Consider the following 26,818-nt stretch of genomic DNA (forward strand, 5'->3'; position numbering starts at 1 on the left):
CCCCCCTTTAATCTTTAGAATTAGGGGATCTGTGTAAATTATAAATGATTCACAATTATTTGCTATATTAGCGAGCTGTTTATATTGTGCATGTATAGAACTAGGCTATATAGAGACATCAACAATAAATAAAGATCCATTTGAATAAACTGTTTGGCTTTTCTTTATATAAACACATATTCATAATTATAAATCAAATTATATAATATTATTGGACAGACAAATATTTTCCTTTTGTGATACTGTCAATCATATATTTCTGAACTGAAGTACCGCTGTTAAAAGAATCTGTATTTCCAAGTGAGCAGCAGCTTGCAAGTGACTTCCAGCGGCACCCTTGATACATTTCCACAGTTACATTATAGCTGTTTTTTTTTTTTATTCCTCAATAATGTAATGTAATTTCTGAAAATCTAAAACATATTTAGTCAGATTTTTTTTAAATAGCAAATGGAGATATATTTCATTTCATGTTATTCAATTATCAACCTCAAAATACTTTGTGATTCATACAGCTAGCATCTAAAAAAGCATAAGATGCTTTTTATATCTCTGACAATCATCTGCCATAAGAGCTCTGGTCATTGCCCAAATAGGATTCGAACTTGTGTATTTCAAATACTCAAAAGCTTGTCTATTTAAGTGTGGTTGTCAATTAAAGGATCTACATTTGATAAGAGAAACAGCTGAATAGACATATTGACATCTTAAAAAGAATAAAAAAATAAATACAGCTCTAGATTTCACGCTCTCCCCACAGGCCTGTGTGCTTTTCACAGAACATTACTCGGAGAGCAAGTGGTTTTGTCAGAAACAGAATTTTTATATACTTCTGCATCAAATCTATGTCATAGCCTGATGTGCACCTCTCCAAAAATATAACAGCATGTCAACTCTACATGGACCACAAGTGCTTTGATTGATCTACTAGAACCCCTCCCTCCGTATGTACTTAAATTTTGTGTGTTTATGTGCATTTTAATATATTTTAATGTTATACCTTCTTATTCAAAATAAAACAAAGCAAAGAACAAGTGTCTTCTAATTAATTATAGTTGTTCACAACAAACAATGTTGATCTGCCGTGGTAGGTCTACAAGTCCAAGGATTCAAGTATTCAAACAATCACACACCAACCTCTGCACAGTTAAAATAACCATTATTTAAAACAAAATCTGTGTAATATAGTTGTTGTATTCAGGCCATTTAAAAAAAACATTTAGCAATGAGTGTGTGAGTGTGAAGTATGCAAAACTGCAATCAGGCTTCATATTTTTACTAATGAATTGACTTGTTTTTCCTTATATATTAAGATTGATCTGATTGGCTCTTGCCGCTATTATGGCACATATATGGAACCTATATGTAAAAATGCATTATTATCTAAGCAATTATTATTAGCAAATTACTGTTTCATTTCGTGATCTACATGCGGTCATCTAATGGTTTAATGAATATTGCAGTGACTTATTTATAGGGGTTTCAAGGTCATTGACTTAATACTTAACAGAAATCAGTACTTATCACCTGTTTATTAGTAAACTCAAACAGGCTGAAAATAAATGCACAGAGGTTTTGACAGTTGCAGCAGGAAAAAAAAATAGCAAAAAAAAAAAAACTTAGTCTAAAAGAGAAAAAAATATGTTTAATGCAAAAACCCAATTTAAAATTAATTAATTCATTATTGACTCATTCATTTTAATTTTCTTTTTAATCCAGGGGAGGAAGTAGGAGATTTTAACATAAACTTGAGGATATGATTCATTTGTACAGTCGCCATTAATGGTATATGAAGCAATTCCTTGTGGTTTGGTATTGCAGATAAGAGGACTCCCTGAATCCCCCTATGAATAAGATGGATAGAGAAATACATTGATATAATATAATATAATATGATATGATATAATATAATATAATATAATATAATATAATATAATATAATATAATATAATATAATATAATATAATATAATATAATATAATATAATATAATATGACAATACCATACAAAAAGCATGTTTCCCATCTGAAACACTGCAGATCATTCTCTCAGAGTTGAAGTACTGCTGCCACTTGTTTTCACATATTGAGTTCTCCTCCAATATGAGACTGACTTCCCGCATCACATCTGATGGCTGGTTTCCATTTGGGCTTTTCAACCCCCAACCAGCAATGGAGCAATGAACATTAGCTGTTGTTTTTTCATTCTTCTCAGGAAGAGGCTGAACTTTCACATATTTGCTCAGTTTGGCTTTGTTCTTCAACTGCAAATAGCATAATAATTTATAGAGAGCAAACAAAGTGCATAATACAGAGTTACAGTAGACAAAGGTGAAAATACCTTTAGTAACATGATATCATAACTGTAGTTAATTTCGTTGTTCTGTTCAAACATAGGATGTCGGATGTATTTCTTCACTGGGATTCTCTGCTGGCTCTTCTCCTTCTGCGTGATGTTGTGAGCTCCCAGAACAACCTCAAAGTGATCTTTACGAGAGAAGACACTACGGCTGAGGAAAAAAATCAAAAACCATAATGAAGGTGTTTTGGTCTTTAAGCAATTGAATAACTAAAACACATATTTACAGATAAACTAAAAGTATTGAGGCTAAAACAGTCTTTTTGAAAAGCATCATAAGTATTCCTTCACATGCAGCCTGGGACATACTCACTTCAAACAGTGGGCCGCTGTCAGTACATAATCTTCTCTGATCAGCATCCCTCCACATGTGTGATGTTTGTTGATCTGAATAGATGCCATGTATGGCCTGGAATGAGGTTTAGCCTCTTTTCCTCCAATAATATCACTTTCCATCCCAGCTGTGACAAAAACATGAGAAACTTACACCATTACAAGACTCTATGTTTATAGCTTTAAATATTTATTAGTTTTCTAACATTTTTACAAATACAATACAAATTATGGCACAATACAAATTATGGAAAAAATTAATGAATTATATCTTACCAGCCAAAGAGATAACAAGGAGGAGAAAAGAATAATGAACCATGGTGCAACAGCCTGCGCTTAAGCATTAAGTGCTGCCAAAATACTCAAACCTACCCTCTACTCTCACTAGTAGTAACCCCTCCCTCTCTTACCTCAAACACAAATGTGCGTTCAAAATAACAAGACGGCCATAATTCAGAAGGTAGTAGTAGACTGACTAATAAATGAGAGTAAGTTATCAAGTAAAGTGTAAGTTGATGGGCTGTAGTGGTAACCAAAGACATATTTTGTCTGAGTCTTTTTAGAGGAGATGTTTGTAGCATACATGGAGTGATTTCTAAACCCTCATTACATTTATACTTTGTAATACTTTTGTGTGGACATTTTAATATTTGCAGTTACCTAGCTGGAAGTACAACATTTCTGTTATTTCATTACATTTTAGATGTAATGGTATGATAATCTATACCTTTAAACATCAAGAATCAACAATGCTCTGTAACTTCCTGTGGACCAAAGTTCTACAGATGCTTTTATTTTTGACTTAGTACTGTACAAGGTTTCTTGCAAAATCTGATAATTATTTGCACTTTAATTTGCATGTCTTTTTAATAACTTTTATTTCGTGAGACGTAAATGTTTTTCTTTTCATTAATCATATGCAAATTAAGAAGGCCAGTCCAATAAGTAGGTTATCACAGAGGACCTTAGTGGGCCCACCTGAAGACAGCCCTGTAAGCAATACAGAGAAAAAGGTCAAATATATTATTCTTAACCATTTGTATAACATTCCATATGGAAATAGCATCAGGGATCAGACAAGAATTAGTTAAAAAAAAGGTTAATTACTAATTACTCGGTTTCACTAGTGTCACATAGTGTCACATAGCCAGACACATAGCCGCCGCCATGCAGAGCCCGTCCTCCACGCCTATTGCGGACATCATCTCATGCCTCGCGGCCCTACATCAGGAACAACATCAGGCAATGCTGGACTTGAGAATGGAGAATGGATTTTGTAGTTTGGTGGCACAGCATATTTGTTTCCAGGTGGAACCCTAAAGAACGTGACACAGATGTCTTCTGGATATCCTGTATAAATCAACCAATCCGATGACTACTTGGAAACTCCTGAAGTGTTTCCACTTTTGTTTTGCCGTGTCCATCAGACATTTAGCCAATGGCCCATAGGCATCATGCTGAGAATACAGTTTCACAAGACAGGTCTTAGACTAAGCCAGGATTAAGTTTTAGTTAGATTAGGGAATTTAAGTAGCTTTTATAGATGTGATTTGAAAACATTACTGGTATGCATCTTGAGACAAAACAATAACACTGACAAATTTTAAGATATCTCAGTGCAACTTTCAGTCGAAACAGCTCCTGCATTTTAGTCCAGGACTAGCTTAAAGGAACATTTTCCAACTTCCCTAGAGTTAAACAGTTGGGTTTTACCATTTTCAAATAGTTTCAGCCGATCTCCGGGTATGAGCATAGATCATTGAATCTTATTAGACTGTAAGCATCTTCCTCAAAAATGACCAAAGAGCTTTCCAGTTTAAAACTTGACTCTTCTGTAGTTAATTGACTATAGATTCTTACAGTACACAGTGCCTGAAAATAGTCCCAGCAACTCTGCAACTACACGAAGTAGCTGGGCACTATTTTCAGACACTGTGTGATATCATTGCGCCTGCTGCACCCATCATATGGCAGCAAAGTCGATTGATTATTATGCCGGAATGAGAGTATTGTTCCTAGCCATATCGGCCTAGAAAATCGCAACTTTTCATTTTCCGTCGGTCTTCGTACACGATGTAACTACAAGAGCCAAGTTGTAAATAGGATAAATATAGAAACTCTTTGGTCATTTTTGAGGGGAATGCTAACGGTCTAATTATATTCAATGATCTATGCTAAGCTAAGCTAAAAGTGCTATCGCCAGACCTGGAGATCGGCTGACTGGATAAAAAAAAACTGTAAAACTCAACCTTGTAACTCTAAGGGACTTGGAAAATGAGCCTATTTCAAAAAAAAAAGTGGAGTTTTCATTTAAGTCATTTTTGTGAAACGGTATACAGGCTTTTTCTTTTTTTTTTTTTTTTATAAATAAATGTTTAAGGAAGGCAGATATTTTCATATAGACTTCAGAGTATTTCTTGTTTTTACAGTAATAAGGAAATGTGTATGCAGCCATTCCTTTAAAGGGGTCCCATTATGCTCTTTTACAAAGTCGATTTTGTTTTGGGTGTGTACTAGAAAATAGGGCTGGGCGATATGGAGCAAAAAATATATCTCGATATATTTTGCTATATCTCGATATACAATATATATCTCGATATCTTTATAGGAAAAATAACCCCCCAAAAACTACTGCAAAAACAAATATGCCAAATATTAAATGTTTAGGGCCCTAAGAAACGTTTTATTTTTTTTCCTCACCATATGTTTTATTGTTACATAATTCTGTTTTTTAGCATGTAATTATTTAAATGCATAAAAAAAAAACAACCTCTTAAAATCTTAAAATAGCCTTATGTGAAATGTTTTTTTTCCCTTCAGAAATTCTGTGTATTTACATTTTTCTGGTTATCAAACGAAGGCATAAAACATTCATGTAATTTATCTTTTCATTATTTAAAATTAAGTAAACTTTTTTTTTTTTTTTTTTGGTAAACAAAGGGGATTTACTATTAAAAATAAAACATGGAAGAAATGTTGTGTGATTATTCCTTAAAAAATTATGTTCGTTTCATTTTAATAGTAGTAGTAGTGGGCTATGTACATTCTGCTGAAAAATAGTAATAGATTTCTAGCAAATACTTTTATTTTACAGTTCTGTGTATGTGATACTGCAGTCTATGATGTGATATGAGCCAGTTTTACTCAAATCAAACTGTCAGATGCTCATGAAGTGACTCTCAGTGCAGTTCTGGAGATGTTCTCATATTTATTTAGTTAGAGGAAAGACGCTGAAATCAACGCAAGTGTCACGCACGCTTCCGTATGTTTAATGAATGAAGATGCGCTTCTGCGCCATTCATTAACACAGACACGCAGAACATGCAGGATTCATATTTAAATAGACTTTTCTGGGTTAATATTTGCAGATATTAGTCCATATCGCGATTTGATGTAAGTGCATGACCTACTTTTAATTCATTCAAAATTTGACAAATTCCGTGACATTCCGCGTTAAACTGTAAATTCCGTTTTTATGACTGGATTCCGCGATTCCGTCCACGTTTTCTGCATCGCGTAAATCATAGGGCCCTACACAGTAGACATCTGCCTGCTGTTCGCCCAACGCCTTAAAACCGAAGTATCTCTGTACTGACTAAGTCCTAAACGAAGTCTAGTAACGTTACTGGTTGCTAATAAAACGGATTAAGTTTAGACGTGTGCCCTTGCGTCCTCACACGATACAAACGGAGAATTCAGTTTGTTACTATTATCTAGCAGATTTATTTTCCTCCGTATACCATACAGCGGCAATATCTTGACTCATAATACATAACCAAAACAACAAACCGTATTCTTTCCTATCAAGGCAAGACACAAAAGCACATTCGAAAACTGTTTGCTTCCCAAATCAGCAACACCTGTGTCTGCGTTTCCTCTGGGTTAAATGACATACCTGGCTGAACTAAGATCAGCTGGGCCACAAACACATCCAGCCCACTAGTGGCACAGGAATAAAACTACATACAATACCAAATGAATATGGCTCATACACTCCAGCCCCTAATTGCATCTGCCAGAGCAATTACACCAAATTCAAAAGAGCCATAAAAACCAAAAATATAGCTTATATGAATGGGAACCAATTACTCTTTAGCTTCATTAAGCAAGCATATCTTAGTTATGGGTCGTTCAATTATGTTTGTCCTGGTCTTCAAACGAACCACACGTACCAGACCTCTCTTATCAGGCAAAGTTTCCAAGACTCTTCCTAGCATCCATGACCCACGTGGTGCAGTGGAGTCTGCAACCATGACCAGGTCTCCAGGTACAAAATTCCTCTTCTCCTGGTTCCATTTTTGACGCTCCTGTAAAAGCGGTAAGTACTCGCGGATCCACCTCTTCCAAAAGAGATCAGAGATGTACTGGGTTTGTTTCCACCTTCTTCTTGCGTAAACATCCCTTTTGTCGAACAGTCCTGGTGGGAAAACTGGTTTTCCTTTAAGAAGGAGCAGATGATTTGGCGTCAAGGCTTCAAGATCGTTGGGATCATCTGACAGTCCTGTGATGGGGCGATCGTTGAGCATAGCTTCAGTTTCACAGAGCACGGTATGGAACCCTTCGTCATCCAAGGTTTGCTGACGGAGCACAGAGCACAAGATTTTCCTGATCATCCGTATCATACGCTCCCATGCGCCACCGTGATGTGATCCAGCTGGAGGGTTAAAGCTCCACTTGATTCCCTTCCTAGACAAGGCTCTATCAATTAGGTCATGATTCAAAGAGGCCAAGGCTTCTCGCAGCTCCCTTTCTGCACCCACAAAGTTGGTGCCATTGTCAGATCTCAAATGCGAGACTTGTCCTCTTCGACAGATGAACCGTCGCAAAGCATTGATGCATGAGTCGGTGTCAAGAGAATAGGCCACTTCCAGGTGCACAGCCCTGCTCGCCATGCAAGTGAATACTACTCCATATCTTTTCACGATGCTACGCCCTCTTTTAACATCAACTGGCCCAAAGTAATCTACACCAACATTAGTAAATGGCGGTAAATCAGGAACCACTCTCTCTTCTGGCAAGTCTGCCATTTTTTGCTCACCAGTTTTTCCACCATGGCGCTTACAAATGAGGCATCTTGATATGATCTTCCTTACTGCAGTAGGTCCACTTGTGATCCAGTATTTTCTCCTTGTAGCGGAAAGCAAATGATTTCTACCTGCATGTCCAAGCCGAAAATGGACATGACGAAGGATAAGATCGGAGATATGTTGGTCCTTTGACAAGATGAGGGGGTGTTTAATGTCCTCAGGGATTGCTGCCCTTTTCAGCCGTCCCCCAACTCGTAGAACTCCTCCTTCTAGAACCGGATCCAATTTGAGGATGCTGCTACTTCTTGGCACTTGTGCGTTGCCAGAGGTTAGTGCAGCAAATTCCGTAGGGAATCTCTCTTGCTGGCAAAAAGCGATTATGGAGGTCTCAGCCTCCAAGAGATCTTCCAGAGACACCTTCTGATTCCCAAGCGATCTTGAGAAAGCTTGCATCTCCTTTTGTACATCCAACCTTGCTGCTCCAATAGCACTGGTGTTTGCTTGCTCCAACTCTTTTCTTTTTTCTTTCAATTTGAGCAGAGTTCCTTTCAGCTTAATGAGCCACACAACTGCAACTTTCAATCTTTGCCAATCAGAGAAATGGGTCATCAGTTGAGATGTGGCGTTGGTGTCAACAAGTATCGCATTGACCGTCAGACATCTCTTTACTTCTGGATCATCAGCAGTGATACTTGTATCCCCAGGAAATGTTGGCCACTTCTGGTTCCCATAAGAATTCCGGGCCTTCTATCCATCTTTGCTTTACAAGATTTTCTGCCTTCAATCCACGTGAAGCATCGTCAGCAGGGTTCAGGGATGTTGGAACATATCTCCACTGCTCAATTTCCGAGTTTTCCCTGATGTTGGTTACCCTGTTTGCCACAAAGGTTTGAAATCTTCGGTTCTCATTCTTTATATACTTAAGAACTGATGTGCTATCAGTCCAAAAGCAAGTCTTCTTAAGTGGAAACTGGAGCTCCGATTGAAGCATCTTGTCCACTCGTACTGCAACAACGGCAGCGGTGAGCTCTAAACGGGGAATGGTGACAGTCTTTAGGGGGGCCACTCGGGCTTTACCAAATAAGAAAGTAACATGAACCCTCTCATCCATGTTCTGCAACCTCAGATAAGTAGCCGTACCATAGCCGTTCTCGCTCGCATCGGCGAAGTGATGCAATTGGGCACTGATAGTCCTCCCAAATCCTGCAGGCTTCACACATCTGTGGACTTTGAAATATGCCACCTTTTCAAGATCTATCAGCCATTTGTTCCACTTCTGCTGAAAAGCTGGAGGTATTGGATCATCCCAATCACACTTCGTCCTGCATAACCCCTGCAACAACAGCTTGGCAGGGAGTACTACGGGTGAGAGGAACCCCAATGGATCATAGACAGAACTGATGATGGATAACATGCCTCGTTTTGTTGCCGGCTTCTCCTTGACTTTCAGCTTGAATTTGAAAGTATCCGTCTCGATACACCACTGCAAACCCAAAGCTCTGTCCAACGGCAGCTTATCCCTGTCCAGATCAAGCTCATACAGGTTCTTGGACTTGAGATCCGCTGGAAGGCTTTGCAGTACTTTTCGACTATTACTAATCCATTGAGTGAGGGTAAACCCTCCTCTGCCGCAAATGGTTATAAGGTTTTTAACCATGGTGACTGCATCTTCTTCAGAGGGTAAACTCTTCAGTAAATCATCCATATAGAAGTTTCGGTTGACCGTTTCAATCACTTCTGTTGGAAAGTTGACCTGATTGTCTTCAGCAGTTTTTCTAAGAGCAAGGCAGGCAACACTGGGTGATGAAACAGCTCCAAATAAATGGACAGTCATGCGATGCTCTACAAGACCTTGCTCCAGGTTACCTTGTGGCCACCATAAAAATCTTAAGTAGTCCCTGTGTTTCTCTGCCACCTTAACCTGGTGGAACATAGCTTTTATATCCGCCATTATGGCCACCTGTTCCTGTCTAAACCTCATAAGAACTCCAACCAATGAGCTGGTGAGGTTTGGTCCTTGCAAGAGCTGACTGTTGAGCGAGATCCCTTTGTACTCTGCTCCACAGTCAAACACCACTCGTAACTTTCCTTTCCGTGGATGGTACACGCCGTGGTGCGGGATATACCACACCTTCCCTGTTGGCGTTTCCAACTGATGCTTCGGCACTTCTTCAGCATAGCCATTGCTAATGACATCAGCAAGAAAGTTGTTGTACTCTTCATGAAAGCCTGCGTCTTTCTGAAGTCTTCTTTTTAGACCACGAACACGTTGCATGGCAACACCAAGGTTGTTTGGCATCGAAACATCTTTCCCTTTGAAAGGCATTTGAAATGTGTAGTGTCCGTTTTGAAGTTGAGCAGAGCTTTCCATTATCTTCACAAACTTCTTTTCTTCCCTTGACATTTCTTCCTGTTCTGCAGAAGCTTGCTCATTGAAATCATAGATGTACTGGTTAGTTAACAGTTCTTCGATTCTGTCAATGGCAATTCTGTTGGCACAAACTGAAGGGTGGTCACTTACACAGTCGCTACATCCCCGTAACGGACCATTTATCACCCATCCCAATAGGGTTCTGATCGCGTAGGGTCCTTCCCCTTCACAACTGTTAATCACCTCCCAAGGCTCCATCAACTTGGAGGCGTTTGTGCCAATTAACAGGTCAACATCAGCATTTATATGGGGAATTTTTACATCCTCTAAATAAGGCCATTTTCTCAGCTCCCTTTCACTGATTATGTTTGCTGTGGAGACAGGCATCTCTTTCTGGGTACACACTTTGGGAAGTGGATAGAAGCACTCACCAAAAAATCCAGAAATTTCCAAGCCATCAACAATGGAACTTTCTACTGCGTTATTATGGCCCAAGGTGCGAATATGAATCTTGCATTTGCGTCCTTCCATGTTTAACTTGTCAATGAGCTTCCTGGTGCAGAAAGTTCCTGTACTCCCTGGGTCCAGAAAAGCATAGGTTTCAATAACCTTGTTTCCCTTTAAGCACTTTACCTTAACAGGCAAAATGGGAAGAATTCCATTGCAGTGGCCAACCCCTGTAAGACAACAAGCAGAGGATGCTGTATAGCTGTCAGAAGTATTTGACTGCTCAGTAACTTTCTGCTCACCATCTTTCTGAACCTTTTGAATAAACCTTTCCTTCTCTCCTATGTGCAAAACACTGGGGTGCGTTCGGTTGCACTTGTTGCAAATGATGCGCCTGTCGCAATTCTTACTCAAGTGTCCTGTACACAAACAACTAAAACACAAACCTTTCTCCTTTAGGTAGTCCAGTTTCTCCCTGTGTGTCTTTCTTCCTAGTTTAAAACATTGTTCCAAAACATGATTACCAGCAGCACAATACAGACAGGAAATAGAATCAGTCTTGGTAAAAGATGTCACTTTGTTCTGAGCCTTTTCCTTCTTGTTACTATCTGGTTTGCTGTATCCATCTTCAATTACCACCTGTGTTGCAAAGCTGTTTCTTCCCAGCTGAGGTTTCACCTGTGACTTACTTTTATAGCTCCTTTGATAAAAGGTGAAGTGTCCTGTATGTCACCAAAGACGGGATCTGAAGTGATTCTGACCTGGCGCTCAATATACTCCACAATGTCTGAAAACCGTGCTCTTCGACCAGTTTTCTCCAGTATCTCACATGCCTTTGCTCTCCACTTGTCTCTGAGTTTATACGGAAGCTTCTGACTCAGACTCTTAATGTTTGCTGGCATGTTAAGCTCTTCCAAGTACTGAAGATCATCCATAGCATTGGAACACTCACGCAGGAAAAGTCCATAAGCTTTGAGCGCTTTGGGGTCCTCAGCTTTGATACTTGGCCATCCTATGACCTTCTCCATGTAGGCCTCGGTTATCTTAAACTCATTTCCAAAGTGCTCCTTTAGCAATTTTTTAGCAACAGCAAATCCTTTATCTGCAGTCATATGAAGGCAGCTGCGCACAATATCCCTTGGTTGTCCCCTAGTAAATTGCTCAAGATAGTATAAACAGTCTCCTTTACAGCTGGTGTTTGCTTCCACGCAATGTTCAAATGCTTTTATAAATGTGTTGAACCTTAGAGGATCTCCATCATAAATTGGAATTTCTCGGCTCGGCAGCAAATGTAACGTTTGCATTTTAACAAGGAGAGCTGTTATGTCATTCTGTTGTTGCAGCAAATTGAGGAGACCTGCTGTCTGATATTGGTCTTGCAGGGGTTGAAATACTTGTTGGTCTAGAGTGGGCTGAAAGCTTTGACTGAAAGCTGTCTTTGATTGTAACCGAGAAGGTTGAGAGCCTTGAATGACAGTTGGCTTTTGCAAGATAATTGGCGTGGCTGATGGTGAAGCATTGCTTTGTAGTGGTAGAGATACATGTTGCTGTGATTGCAGAGGAACAAATATTGAGGCCTGTGGATTTAGAGAGGTGGGCAGGAGCTCAGATCTAGCCCCCTCTCCAATATAGGAAGCCATTCCAGCAGATCGCCTTGAATGGACGCTGCTACCACCCTGTAGCACTTCTAGCTTAGCAGAAGTGGCAGCTATCTCAATGTCCAGCTCAAGCTGCTCCTTTTTTCTCCTCAAGATGAGCTCCTGCTCCTCCAATGCATGCTTATCCTTTAAGGCAGCAGCTCGAGCCAAGAGTGCGGCCTGTTCCGCCTTTGCCATGCGTCTGGCTGAAGAAGTGGAAGATCTGCTACTGGAGGATCTGCTACTTGAGCCATGGTGCCTTGACTGCACATTTGAAATGCTGTCTTGAGGTTGAATCTGATCATCCTCTTCTTCATTCCTTCCACCAGCAGCACTCCTTCCATTGCTGCCATCAACCTCATTTCCATTTACAACATTGGCATCAACAGTTTGAATTTCAATTTGACCCAGCAAATCATCATGATCATCATCCACTTTAGTAATTGAACAAGCTTTAGTGTCATACAACCATTGTTTTGTACCCACAAAAAAATCATTAAAATTCAACATTTTAGCTTGGTACCATATTTCATGTTTGTTTGCTTCATCAGTAGGCAATAAACCCAATAAAGATGTATGTACATGATTTATCTCGTCACACAACTTATTGAACATGTTAAATTCATTTTCAACCTCACTTACATGCTCTTTATCTTCCATCAGTTTAGCAATAGATGTTTTTGCGTTCGACAGTTTACTAAATTTAGACTTTCTTTCCTTTTCTAAAGCGCTTATTTTTTCCAACAAAGCTTTGGGTGTTAATTTAACCACACGTTTTTCAGTTACAGATTTTACCCCTACATCCACACAAAGTTCAGTCTCAAGTCCAAGTTGACCTTTTTCCTTTTCGGCCATAATGACCACGCAAAAGTTGGCTTATTATTCAATAAGCCCGCAAATAGTTTTGTGTTGCACAACAACTCGTCTAGATGCGCAGTTATTTTTAGATGGTTGCGAGCTTGCTACCAATGCATTGGTTTATACGCGAATGTGTGCACACAAATTACCATGGCCATTCATAATATCAGCGCTGATCACCACATACCCCAATAGAGCGTTGGCCGGCTTTATGAATGATGTCCCGTTGTGATGATGCTGGTATTCCGGTGACCCTTTTCTCCTCCGGTACAGCTCCTTTCAGCAATCGGCAACTCCAAACATTTGCCCAACTCACATCCGTGATTTCCAAACGAACACCGTTAATCCACAATATAACAGGTTCTCACGAGTAACGATTATCCAAGCTGAAGCAGTTTTCGACCGTACTTACTAAGTCCTAAACGAAGTCTAGTAACGTTACTGGTTGCTAATAAAACGGATTAAGTTTAGACGTGTGCCCTTGCGTCCTCACACGATACAAACGGAGAATTCAGTTTGTTACTATTATCTAGCAGATTTATTTTCCTCCGTATACCATACAGCGGCAATATCTTGACTCATAATACATAACCAAAACAACAAACCGTATTCTTTCCTATCAAGGCAAGACACAAAAGCACATTCGAAAACTGTTTGCTTCCCAAATCAGCAACACCTGTGTCTGCGTTTCCTCTGGGTTAAATGACATACCTGGCTGACCTAAGATCAGCTGGGCCACAAACACATCCAGCCCACTAGTGGCACAGGAATAAAACTACATACAATACCAAATGAATATGGCTCATACAATCTCAATATTAATGGAACCAGTTGTCCTTTTTTTTTTTTTTTACTAGTTCTCTACACGCGAGGGGAGGGGGGACAAAAGCAATTAAAGAGGCGGGGGGCGAGCGAGCGGGGGCGAGCACAGCAAAGTGGCGGAATCAGAATTAAATATAAAAATATATCGATATATACGATATGGCAAAATCCATATCGTGTTTAAAAAATATCTCGATATATTTTAAATATCGAGATATCGCCCACCCCAACTAGAAAAGGTTCATTATTATTCAGGCTCAGAATTATTTTTCTTTTTTTATATATTTTACATTATGACACCTCTCTCTACCCAGTCTGGCCTGAACAGCTTGGACTGTTCCTGTATGAAATCAAAGCCTGCCAAATTAAAAGCTTACAGAAGCAGTAGAATCTACAAACAATGGCGTTTCTAAAAGTATGAGACAACAACTAACAAACATACAATTAAGAGCGGGGCTTGCACAGGTTCTGCATGATCCTCTTCATTAATATTCTCTGTCTCAATCAGGCTCAAATTGATAAGCAATGTAGAGGACGTCATTGTTTACAATACAACCGGAGCACTTTTTTGAGCTAGCTGACCAGTCTTAGACAATTGCGATTTCTAAGGGAGGGGCTTCATAAATAACAGGAAATAATTTGATGCATTTGTCAGAGAAGGGACAGATTGGTGTGGAATAAAGGTAAATTATATGAAAAATAATAAGCTTGTTAAAAAACTAAGAAAGGACATATTAGACTGCACTCCATAAACAATTAAGAAAATATTACAAATAAAAAAGTAAACCACCCCTTCAAGGGGGTGCATCATATTAGTACACTAATATGTAATATATATACACTAATAAAGAATCCAGATAAAGACTATAATACCTCATCATGTTCAAATATGTTTGAATACATATTCATTGTATATACTCACTCCAAAGAGTGAGCCATTGTCAGCACATAATCAACACTAATCAGCATCCCTCCAGACTTGTTGTGCAGTATTGCTTGTTGTGTGTCAAGTCAGTAAGTTGTGAGATTAAGGCTGTGATGCATTTTTTTCTGTGGCAATTGAGATGGCAATGAACCTTTGGCCCACAAACACATTCATACTCTGAGTCAGTTTGCCCATTAAGTCTAATTATGTCGAATCATTTGAGTCTGTTCTTAAGTTTCCAACATTTTTTTTTTTAATTGTATGACAAGTGGCTCCTACATTTTTTTTTTTTTGTTTCAGTTGCAATAAGAATCATGGAACTATTATAAAATATCCCCTCCCACTCTAAAAGAAGAACATAACATAATTACTGCAAAACAGTGTTGAAATTTATTGAATTGAACACACATGAATTTTTTTTTTTTTTTACTAAAATGTTAACTTTGCCCCATCATACTGAGTCAGACTGAATTTACAGAATTATACAAGCAGGTTGCACTTTTTATACAAATTCATAAAAAAAAAAAAACTGCATTTATGGCTGTTTATGACCATCGCAGGCCGGCGACCCTGAAGCCTCCAGTTGACCTTATATATGTCCCCCGAACTTATTTTAGTTACTCCGTTACTCCGTAAGACAGTTAGTGATTTCAAGAAAGGCAGTTTGGCTTTATCAGCTTTCCTTCTTCTTGCTTTTTATGAATGGTTGGTGCAGTACATCGTAAAGCCTTCTTGCCTAAATGAACCACAAACAGGAAAGGAAATTAATTCACATACTATTGGACAAGTTTAAAGGGTCAAATGAATTTACTGTTAAAATTTATGAGACATAATAATATATGTAAAACTATGTAACAGATGTATACTCATTTCATATGCTACATGTGCATGGTTTCTGCAGGGTTTTAAAGCTCAAATGTAAGTATTTTTAAGACCTGCACAAATAAAATTAATACCATATGAGCAGGGTAGGGCAATGTCTATAGTACCACATTTAACTGTAAAAGCATAATTTGCAGTTCAGATTCAAGTTTCAAAAACAAAGTTTTATAAAATGATAAACTTTACATTTCAGCCTTTAAACCATTTTTAATAAAATGGATGAGTCTTAAGTATTAATTATTATATTAATTGAAACAATTAGGGGTGTGCGATATTGACAAAACATTATATCTTGATAATATTCTGGGATTAACAATAATTAGACAATATTTTGCTGAGTGTGTTATTGTGTTGATATATTTTTTTATTTGATTTATTTAGTTATATCAAGAAAGCCTTACAGTAACCATAAAACAAAAAGGCATCAGATACAATCGAGGATAAAAACACAATAAAGTCCAGGACTTATTTCCATTGTGGTCTTCAACACATAACATCAGGACAAGACAATTGCATATTGTGTAATAATCAGTGACATAACATACTGTACAAACATTTTCCTTAAAAAAGCAAAAATATAGACATTAACTGGCCCCTGGTCCTATTCCCCTACCCTCTCTAATAACCAGTCCTTAGTCCTCTTTTTAAAAAAGTTCATGCTTGAAATCACTTGAATTTGCCGCTCTAACTTGTTCCACTCAACTGCCCCTATATAGGCATATGTTTCTTTCCCTAGCATTGTCTTGAATGCATAAGGACAAAGGTCTGATATATCGCCACAAGTGTAAATAGTGTGTGTGTCCTTCACCTTATTAATAAGACACAACAAATAATTTGGGACATTACCATACAATATTTTATGGGTCATGGTCAGTCTTGACATAATAACAAGCGACTCAACAGGAAGCCAGTTAAGCTCAACAAATTGTGATCTACCTATATGAGACCTATGGCCCATGTTTAGAATTACTCTTATTAATTTATTTTGTGCTGCTTGCAGCCTCCCTTTAAGTCGTTTTGTTAGGCCTTCAAACCAGCAAGTGCATGCATATTCAAACTGGTTTAAAATTAAAGCCTTAGCTAAAATTATCATTGTTGACCTATCTAAAAACGTAGAATTTCTGGCTAAAAACTGTAAGCCAACTGACTTTACTCAGAACCTTATTGGCCATCTTTCTGCCATACAAGTTGTTTTCTAGGATGCAACCCAGATATTTTACTGACATTGTTATACTGACCTCAACATTATTCAAAATAACCCTACATTTCGAGCTGCTATTTAATTTATATTTTAAGCCAAACAAAATGGCCTCAGTCTTTTCAAAATGTAGAGACAGCATATTATCAATCAGCCAGTTTTTTTACAGAAGATAACTCAGAGCTCAGGTTACTCTCTAGAGTGGATTGTTGTTTATGAGAAATTAAAAGTGCAGAGTCATCCGCGTAAAGAAATAGTTCACATGTACAGGAGTCTTTCTTTTCTTTCTTTTCTTTTAAACGCCATACCAGCTTCTAAGGCTATATTCATGGCGAGAATAAGATACAACCAATCAAAGGAAGGCTATAAAAGATGTTTTACATTTATTTCCTCTAGAAATCTTAGGACCATGTTCGGATTCACTTGATTAAAAATTTTTCCAAAAGTATCAACGGAATAAAAAAGGTTTCTCACAGGGGCAGATGTAATACAATCTAGAAGGATATGTTTAATGGACAATGAGTTCTGACAAAATGACATGTACAGGAGTCTTCCATATCATTAATATATGTTAAAAATAAGGACGGTCCAAGAATACTTCCTTGTGGAACTCCACATTCAACTATACAAGGGTCTGACATATATTCTGACATATTCTGTGTGGTCAGTTCACAGCAGTAATAGAAAATAATAAATTAATCCAACGAGTCAAATTCTTGCATTTGGGTGGTTACCAAGCAAGTTAAATCAGTATCGACAAAATGTATCTTTGCAATGCAGAGGAAACACAGAATCGGCATTAGAAGTGTTATTTTAAATACATTTACACACTGTTTAATGCAGCTCTGAGGGACATGGAATACTTTAACATTTAATACATGTATAATGTTTTTATATTTTAAACATAAAACATTGAAAAATGACGTTTGAAATCATTTAAAAAATGAAAAGGTACCTTAAATGTAAAATTAAAACTGCCAGTAGATGGCAGCAAGTCACGGTTAAGTGTCAATGCGTTTGAACTGATTCATTCAGAAACAAAATACCATTGTGTTGACACAAAACAGCAGAAAAACAGAAAATGTAAGAAATACAGCAAAAACAGGAAATACGGTGTCTAAAACGTAAGTCTCTTAATATTAACTATTTTATAAAATCAGTACTACATTTGTAATCATGCTGACTTTTTGAGAAAAAAACTACACTCCGTGTGATATTAACTATATGAAATGATATAAATATATACATTTTATGCCTTAATTCTAAATGCATTTTAATAGACTGAATAATGTAGTGAAAGAATGCACTCGAGATGGCGCGAACGCGCACTAGTCCAACCATCTAGGCTTCATCACCTAATGTATGCGTGCACTCTGTAGGTGTGTTTTGTGCTTTTTATTTTCGGAATATACTCATAATATCAAATCGCACATCGTTAAAACAACAATTACGATATTATCGCAGACCATACATATCGCACACCCCTAAATTGTTTAAAAAAATTTGATGCATTGTTTTCTTATTGATCCACTAGTTCACATTTAAAGCTCTGTGTGTTTGCATTGTGGTGAAGTTTGAAGTTTAATCATCACATTCAGCCATATCGCAATTCTGGTCTTTCTTTCCCCAAATTGAAGACCTCTTGAAATCATAATTAAGACTTTCTTGTAAAATTTAAGACTTTTTAAGATGCCACGGAAATCCTGAATTATAAAGCTAACTGCTCAAAACATATCAAAGTGTCTCTACACACCTTTTGTGGACCAAGTCCAGGACACAAAACCAGTTCTTCCTTAGAGGCCTTAATGATGCCCTCCAAAGACTGAAGAGATAAAACGGCATCAACGTAAAAGAACATACATTTTAAAAATTTTTATAAGATAATTGGCAATGGGTTGTATATACACAAACTCAAAAGTTTGAGGTTGGTAAGAATGATTGATTGACTGATTGGAAAAAAGTATCTTAAGCTTACCAAGTCTGCATAATTATTTGATCAAAAATGTGAATTTAAAATGACTGTTTTCTATTTTAATAAATTTTATTTTAAAATGTAATATATTCCTGTGATTGCAGTGTCACATGACAGAAATCAATAAAATGAAAAAAAAATATTATCAATGTTGCAAACAGTTGTGCTGCTTAATATATTTTTTTCAAAGTCTTTACTGTCACTTTAAATTAATTAAATGTGTCCTTGATGAATAAAACTAATAACTTTTTTTCAAAAAGAATTTACTGACCTCAAACATTTGAACAGTAATAAAAAGTAATGCAGTAAATGTGCAACATATCAAGGAAAATAATTTCTTACAGAAAAGGTAGACAGGAGAGTCATGGCATCTGTCTTATTGACAGACTTCACTGTGGTTAAACAATCTGTAACCTGTCAAACAAAAAGGAAGTATTAAATAGGACGAAAAAATATATATAAAAAATCAGGAGTGTTTTTATAGGAATGATGTCTTCCGTTTATGATTAAATGAACCAAACATAATCATTTAGATATATTAGGTTTTTGTGCTCTAACCTGTGACAGGTAATTTTTCTCAACTTGTTCTTTCAGAACATCTGCAGGTTTTTTCTCGTAGGATTTATATGTCTCAAGGTAACGGCCCGCTTCTTCAGGACTTATACACACAAACAGATATGTTTAATTACAGGAAACTGAACCGAAGCACTAAAAACAAACAGGGTTTGAACTTTAAAACCAAATGTTGTCAAAAGCCACTTAGCGGATTCGCCTTTTGCTTGATTATTTTGAATCATCCCCTTACCTCCAGGCCAAAATTAGGGTACAGTCAGCCATGATGCATATTCGGGCAAGCTCTTTCAGTGCATGATGAGGGTCTTTCTGATAAATGAGGAAGAGAGAAATAAGACATGAACAAACACGTCTAACTGAATTAGAGAACCTAAAAAAAGCTGGCATTAAGAAGCTATATTTTACTGACCATCAAGATTTATTTAGCATTTAATTCAGAAAAAAAGTTTAAATAACACTACACATTTGATAAAGGGCAAAGAAACCGGAAAAACAAAGAAATTTAACTGAATTTAAAGACAGACAGACTCACCACGTCAACCTGAACGAGCAACACTCTGAGGGTGAAACTCTGTCCCAGCTGCTTCAGACGCTCATGGATGTAGTTTGGGTTCAAATTATGGTAACGCACACTGCAGTCATGAAGAGAAAGAGAAATTAAAACATCACACACTGTATTGATATATGGCTGGTGAATATAAGCACTATAGAAAATGATTTTAAATTTTCCATTTGCAATTTAGTAAAATTAAACCATTGGTTAAGGAACTAAAAACCTTTGCAATGATTTATATTCACACGATTTACACACTATGGGTCTCATTCATGAAACACGAGCAGAACGAATTTTTGTGTAAATCGCGTGTAAAGTAGTTTTGGCGTAAATTTTCGGATTCATTAAAACGTTCGTATTTTCCAAATGTTAGTTGGTACGAAAGAAATCTAAACCTGCTCCCAGCCACGCGTAAATAGTGCATTTAACGTCTGAACGTTTTGCTCATTAATACGGCTGCATTTTAATTCACCTTAATCGGGTACATATTTACACATCATTTTGAAAAAAACATTATATATATTAATTACATACGGTTTTTCTTTTAACTTTTATTATGAGAGCCAGTAATAGGATCTGTAATATGCTGCCAAACTTCCTTTTTTAGGACCTGATACGCCACTAGTACGCTTGAAAATAAAATGTGGCGTTTTGAATGAACTTCTGATAATAAAACTTCAATTTCTGCAGCTGAGAAATGTTTCTTTTTCAGTCGCTTTTGAAAAGACATGTTGTAATCCTTCGTTTGGTGTCATAATATGATGCTCATATATAGTTGTCAGTCGGATTTAATAGGCGGGATTTATGGTAATTGAGAGTGAGCGTGCACGCGGGTCCCATTTACGACTGATTGGAATTCATTAACACACACACACATTTCACTATCACATCTGACGTTTATGAAGTTTTTGTGAATCAGGAGAAGAGTTTTCGGGAAGTTCTCTTTACGCGCAAATCACTCAGATAATTACTCGTATATTTACGAATTTTTCATGAATGAGACCCAAGTTGTTTGAAACCTGTGCAAATTTTAGTAACCAAACTGTTGATGAAAAATCAATGGAAGTCAATGGCTACCATCAATCGCTTAGTTACCAACATTCTTCAAAATTCCTTCTTTTGAAGAAAGATGGAATTTTGAAGAAACTAAGAAACAGGATTGGAACAAGTGGAGAGTGACTGAATGTTTTGGTGAACTATTCCTTTAAACACATAAAAAAGACTCATCTTGCCATATACATTCAATTTCATGATACACAAGCAATAGAAACAAGCAATTCCAAATATAAAATGCTTTTGTTAATTTCCATTTCTAAATTGTTTCTACATTGTCTACGCTGTCTTGTCATAGCAATAATGAGTTTCAGCCACAATGTAACATGTCTGCTACCTTGAATTCTCACTTATTTTCTTTGAAAAGACAGGATGATGTGGTTTCACACCTGACCAGCTCAGAATACTCCATTCTCACATAACACTTACAAAATGAGGTTTAAGTGCACAAACACATGCTTATAGCCACGTTTCTATATTTTAACTCTAAACACTCAATATTTAATTGCAAATAAATATTAATAAAGATATATTTATGGTTTCTTGGAATTTAAAAGATCTGCACAGATATTCAGTAACTACTTTAATAACAAACCCCCCACAAAAAGAAAAGAAAACAAAATAGACATACAAGTGGTAAACAGATAAAAGGTGCAGTAGAGCTGACTACCTGGCCTCAAATGTGCAAAACAGCACTGGTTTCATATTCATGCTTGATAAGACTTCTAAGTTTTCATTGTGTTCATTTGGGTATAATTAATCTTCTCTCCTGTAACATACATATTCCAAAAAACCAACCTGAGAAAAACAGCACAGGTTGTCCGTCCCAAAACATAGTCTGGCACAACTTCTCCAAACTCCCAAGGAACATTTCTCACAAACTTTAGGATGGGGTTGCCTCTCTGTAGACAGATGAATACATCATATTATATAATCATGTTCGATATTTGCATGTTATATAGTGGAAATCACCTAAAAGGTGCAGTCAGTACGTTTTGACTTTTGTTTGGACGTTTTATTAACACATATTTAAAGGAATGCATGAAATCCATTTATTATAATCTGCTACTTAACACTAGATAATTTCTCAAAAGTACAGTTCATTTCTTTATGTAAAACAGCAGGAGATACAATAAAATAGCAAAAAAATGAAAATGCAAAATACAGACCTGTCGAGGACTGACAATAATACTGTTTCCAGATCCTAAGAGATGAGGAGGAATGATACAACTTTCCGAACTATGACCTTCCTCTTTCGTTTGATCTTCTGTTAGTACTTTAGCTGGTCCCTGCTCCTGAGTCTCAGGTTTTCCAGACCCTGTGGAGGACGTGCTAACTGATTCACTGTCAGCTGTGTTCACACTGCTTTGCCCCGCAGCATCGTTCCTACTTTGTTTCTCTGGTCCATGGGCTGCTCCCTGAAGTGCTCTGTTTTTTCTCTGAACAACAAACTCTGCATAGGACAGTGGTTGGCCAGGAGCTGGAGGAGCACTCAGAGCAGATGGGGTCTCTACTTGACCATCTTTGGCCTTAAACAAAGATGTCACCTGTGTGAACATGAGAAACTGGGTTACACGAGCCATTTTAAAAAACACTGCTATTTGGAATCTTAAAGGGGCCATATGCATATTTTGTACCATTCTAGTATTTTTAAGTCCACGTATGATTTAAGTATTTACTGAACATTTTTTTTGTTTTTGTTTTAACCTTATCCAAGACTCACATTCAAATGAGCACCAAGAAAATTAATGTCCAAAAAACAAACAATGAATAAAAGAAGTTAAATATTTATTTTGTGAAAATTTTACTTTGTTTTTATTCTTATTATTGCCCACTGTTTTGGACTAACGTGTCTGACTTAACATGAGGACATGAGGGTCTGTAAACGATAGAATTGTCAGTTTTGGAATAACTTAAACTCTAAACCTAGAGGAAAAGCAGTACCACGTGGATCAAATATTTAATCTAGCTGCATGTGAATAGTTTTTTTTTTTTTTTAGTTTTGCATAGTTCATGTTAGTAGTAAGTATAGTTTCATATGGTATTCCATGTCGTGGGCTGTTCCTGTTGTGGTGGGCAACGTGACGCATCAGTAAATTTTGAATCATCTACAACCTATGTCTACATCACCTTGTTACGTGCACATTTGCAAAAAATGTGTGAAAGCTGCAAATAAAGTTGGCAGATCCCGATTGTGATTTTACCAATTTAGTCAGTAAGGGTGACAAATCAAACCACACTTTACAAAATCTTTATTTAGATTTTTACTAGAGCTGATTGACGCTGTATGATGACTTGCAGTACATGCATTACAGGTTCAAGCCCACTAACTAGAATCATGGTGACAGAGAGTTCATGTATGAAGCCTTTTGGACTCTCCATTCTCGCAGTTAGCCCCAACACTATAGCAACACGATCACAATAAAGAAACACAACCCACCGGAATTCTTTCCTTTGTTAACGCGGAGTCGTCCAAATTGATATTGAATCTCTTTTTTTCCATTTATAAATGAATCAGTAACTGCACAAACCGGAGAAACGTCTGCATCAATCTGCCGCCATCGCAGCTAACTAAACAAACAAACAGTGTCAGACATGTGTGTCAAACGCAGAAACATCGATCGAGACTGAGACGCCTACTCACACTGACCAACAGATGGCGACATTGCGAAAGATTTGAACATTTTTCAGAAAAGGGTAACTTTTTCAAATACAGTGAAAGTGTATCGTTTTTTTCATATTCTTAAACAATTTGTTTTAATTATTTTTTTTAACACCGACCATGGAAATTTACAGTTCATACTGAAGGAAGTTGGCACACTGAAAAGCTATTTAACATTTCCACCATTATTTCTCAATGGACAATTATTAATAAAGAGAGAGATTAAAAAATAATTAAAAGTAATTATAACTTAACTAATATTTATATATATATATATATATATACAATCCCCAAAGTACCATACTATTACAATGATGTAATCATTCTACCATGGTATTTCCAAAGCACTTTTTTTGTAAATCAACGAAGCTGGCTAAAGTGTAAGTTTAAGTAAGTGTAGTTTTATTATAATCGTTGACTATATAAATTGATTTTTTGTTCTGTCTTTATGACATCAAAATTCTTCTCTCAGAACATCATGTTTGGTGTTTGTGTTAAATTAGAGGTTATCCAATTAAGGAACCCAAAATCTGACAGACATCTGCCTATTGCCCATTTAACCCTTTATGTGTGTTTGTGTGTGTGGATGGCGTTTCGGGACGTCCTGCCACTGTGCCATAGCACTGTGGGTCCCACAGACAGATGGTGCCAACTTTATTCTGAGATCATGTTCATGCCCTCCAAGAGATGCTATGCATTTACACAACGCACAAAAACATTTGGCATCATACCAATGTCAATCAGTGATCAGGTCAAAACAGACAAAACACACACGTGTTAATACCCCGAAAGATTTATCTGCTTAACCATAGTATGACAAGGACATAGTTAGAGTTTTAAGGTGAGCAGGACTTTATATCTAGCCTGTGGTGCAAAGGACTCTGGGTAAGGCCATTATTCAAATTAGCTACCCTATATCCCCATTATGAAATTATAATAATTATTATAATATTCAGAAAAAGCTCTCTTTTTTTTTTTACTGGCCAAAGAAATATTTATATTGGGAAATAATTTATTTTTTTTCACTTGTTTTCATTGCAGACATTGCAGCAAACAGGACAAACATAATGTTTCTTCTAATTTACTCAATTACAAGAAAATTAATACTTAGTCAGAACAACTGTGGCTTTTAATATTAAAATATAACTGATGGCAAAAATGAAGGCTTTGTTCATAATAATTAAGCATAATTGACTGGTCCCTATGTAAGATATTACAATGCACAACAGTACATTTTTATGTACATTTTGGAGATGTAGGAGTGTGTTTTTTTTTTTCATGTCCATTGTTTAAAAAAAAACAAAAACAAAAAAAAAAACATTCTAAGGTGTTTAACAAATCAAGATTTCATTCATTACGATTTTTTAAAATGTTAGATAACAGAATAATGGTGGACATTTTTCCCTAACACGTTAAATATATGGGCTTTATTTAGTTAGTTAGTTATTTACATTTTTAGTTACATTTTCCCTAAAACCCTGGTTAACGTTTGACACTTTCAGCACATATCATAATAAAAAAAAAAAAAAAAAAAAAAAAAAAAATAATATTTCTTTCAGGGAAGAACACAAGCTACTACATCCCAGACCTCACTGAGCCGTTTTTAGAGATGTGTTGGCTGAAAAAGTGCAGGATCTATTCAGGCTAGTGCTAACTGTCATGTTACTTTTATTTTATTTTTCCACCAACACTCATTTTCACTTTCTTTGTAATTTTCTTGTTCAAAAAGGGTGAGAAGATATACAACAGGAATGTTACTGATGCATCAGAGAGGCATTTAGTGCTTTTTAACACTTGGCTGGTATATCTGGACGCATTTTTTCTGTTTCTCCTTCCTCTGTCGCTCTTTCTTGCTTTCTCTCCATTTCTATGTTGGCAGTGAGCCTGGCTTTGGCTGCTATAACGGCCACCTCCAGACCTCCGGCCCCTCCCTCAGGTCTCTCCTCCCCTCCCCTCGCAGACCTCATGCTGAGCCGGCTGTGTCGAGCTGTCAGCCCCCGGCTGCGGGCTGCTCCTGGGCTTCCGGTGTGTGTGTGTGCACGTATGTTGGGGCAGAGGGGTAACGGTCAGGTCCGTGGTGGCCGCTTATCGGCCCTGCCATCGCTGGGTGTGCGAGAGGACAGATTGGCCCTCCAGCTGTCCAACTGAGGGGCTCCCAAGTCCCCTTACTGAGGAAACCACATGCCCTGATACATAACACACACATACACACATATCTTATTGAGATCACCACATTCCCTGATACGAACACACACCGAGTCACCCTTAGCTGTAACATATGCATTTAAGCAGCGCACTGACTGTATCATCCTGTGCCAAATGTGCCAAAGTACCCTCTTACCTATGAGGTTTAGAAAAACTGCTTTTTTATTATGAAAGCACACAACATACAAACATTTTTCAGTCCTGCTTAGTCGCACTGTAGCCAATAAAGTTGGCGGAGTCAAAGACAAAAACGTAAACCAGCCTAGGCTGACCAGGCTGTGAGACCATCTTAAACCAGTCTATAAAAACATCCTAGACTGATTTAATTTTTCTTTTTCAGCAGGTACCTGAGTGGGCCTGAATTTTTATTTTCTAAATAAAATAAATTATGTTTTCATACTTTTTGCGTATAATTTAACAAAATAACTGCTTATTTAGCAGGTATAAAAAACAGTACAAAGCCAAGGGATTTAGCTAGAATATTCTTTATTTTCCTCAGAAAAAAAAAAAAAACTTTATTATGAGCAAAAATGACACTTTGAGACTTTTTTTCCTTTTTAGAAAATTGGCAAATTACTTTGGTTAGAGCGTATGACTCCTAACCCTAAGGTTGTGGGTTTGAGTCTCAGGCAATACCATGACTGAGTTGCCCTTGAGCAAGGTACCGAGCCCCCAACTGCACCCGGGCGCCACAGCATAAACGGCTGCCCACTGCTTCGTGTGTGTGTTCACTGCTGTGTGTGTGTGTGCACTTTGGACGGGTTAAATGCAGAGCACAAATTCTGAGTAGGGGTCACCATACTTAGCTGTATGTCACTTCACTTAAAAAAATATATATTGAACACGTTTTCACTGTATTTCACTCTTTGTTTAGATTATTCTAGTTTTAAACAGGTTTCATATTTCCTTTTTTTATGCTAAACAGTTTTTATAATATTGAAG

General features: G+C 37.2%; 2 protein-coding genes across 2 annotated transcripts; both read right to left on the minus strand.

The window, feature by feature from the left end:
* Positions 1-1,575: 1,575 nt before the first annotated feature.
* LOC128019931 (granzyme B-like) lies at positions 1,576-4,925 on the minus strand. The gene is made up of 5 exons (XM_052606300.1): positions 2,968-4,925; positions 2,672-2,819; positions 2,341-2,509; positions 2,003-2,263; positions 1,576-1,844 (listed from the first exon to the last, which is right to left on the minus strand). The coding sequence occupies exons 1-5, from the start codon at positions 3,008-3,010 to the stop codon at positions 1,674-1,676; spliced, it is 792 nt and encodes a 263-aa protein (XP_052462260.1). The 5' UTR covers positions 3,011-4,925; the 3' UTR covers positions 1,576-1,673.
* Positions 4,926-15,145: 10,220 nt separating this feature from the next.
* ercc1 (excision repair cross-complementation group 1) lies at positions 15,146-23,617 on the minus strand. The gene is made up of 9 exons (XM_052606298.1): positions 23,450-23,617; positions 22,179-22,556; positions 21,808-21,911; positions 19,936-20,035; positions 19,636-19,712; positions 19,389-19,488; positions 19,173-19,244; positions 18,612-18,680; positions 15,146-15,514 (listed from the first exon to the last, which is right to left on the minus strand). The coding sequence occupies exons 1-9, from the start codon at positions 23,510-23,512 to the stop codon at positions 15,452-15,454; spliced, it is 1,026 nt and encodes a 341-aa protein (XP_052462258.1). The 5' UTR covers positions 23,513-23,617; the 3' UTR covers positions 15,146-15,451.
* Between the last annotated feature and the right edge of the window lie 3,201 nt (positions 23,618-26,818).

Source organism: Carassius gibelio, chromosome A9, assembly GCF_023724105.1.
Source record: "Carassius gibelio isolate Cgi1373 ecotype wild population from Czech Republic chromosome A9, carGib1.2-hapl.c, whole genome shotgun sequence".
Lineage (NCBI taxonomy): Eukaryota > Metazoa > Chordata > Actinopteri > Cypriniformes > Cyprinidae > Carassius > Carassius gibelio.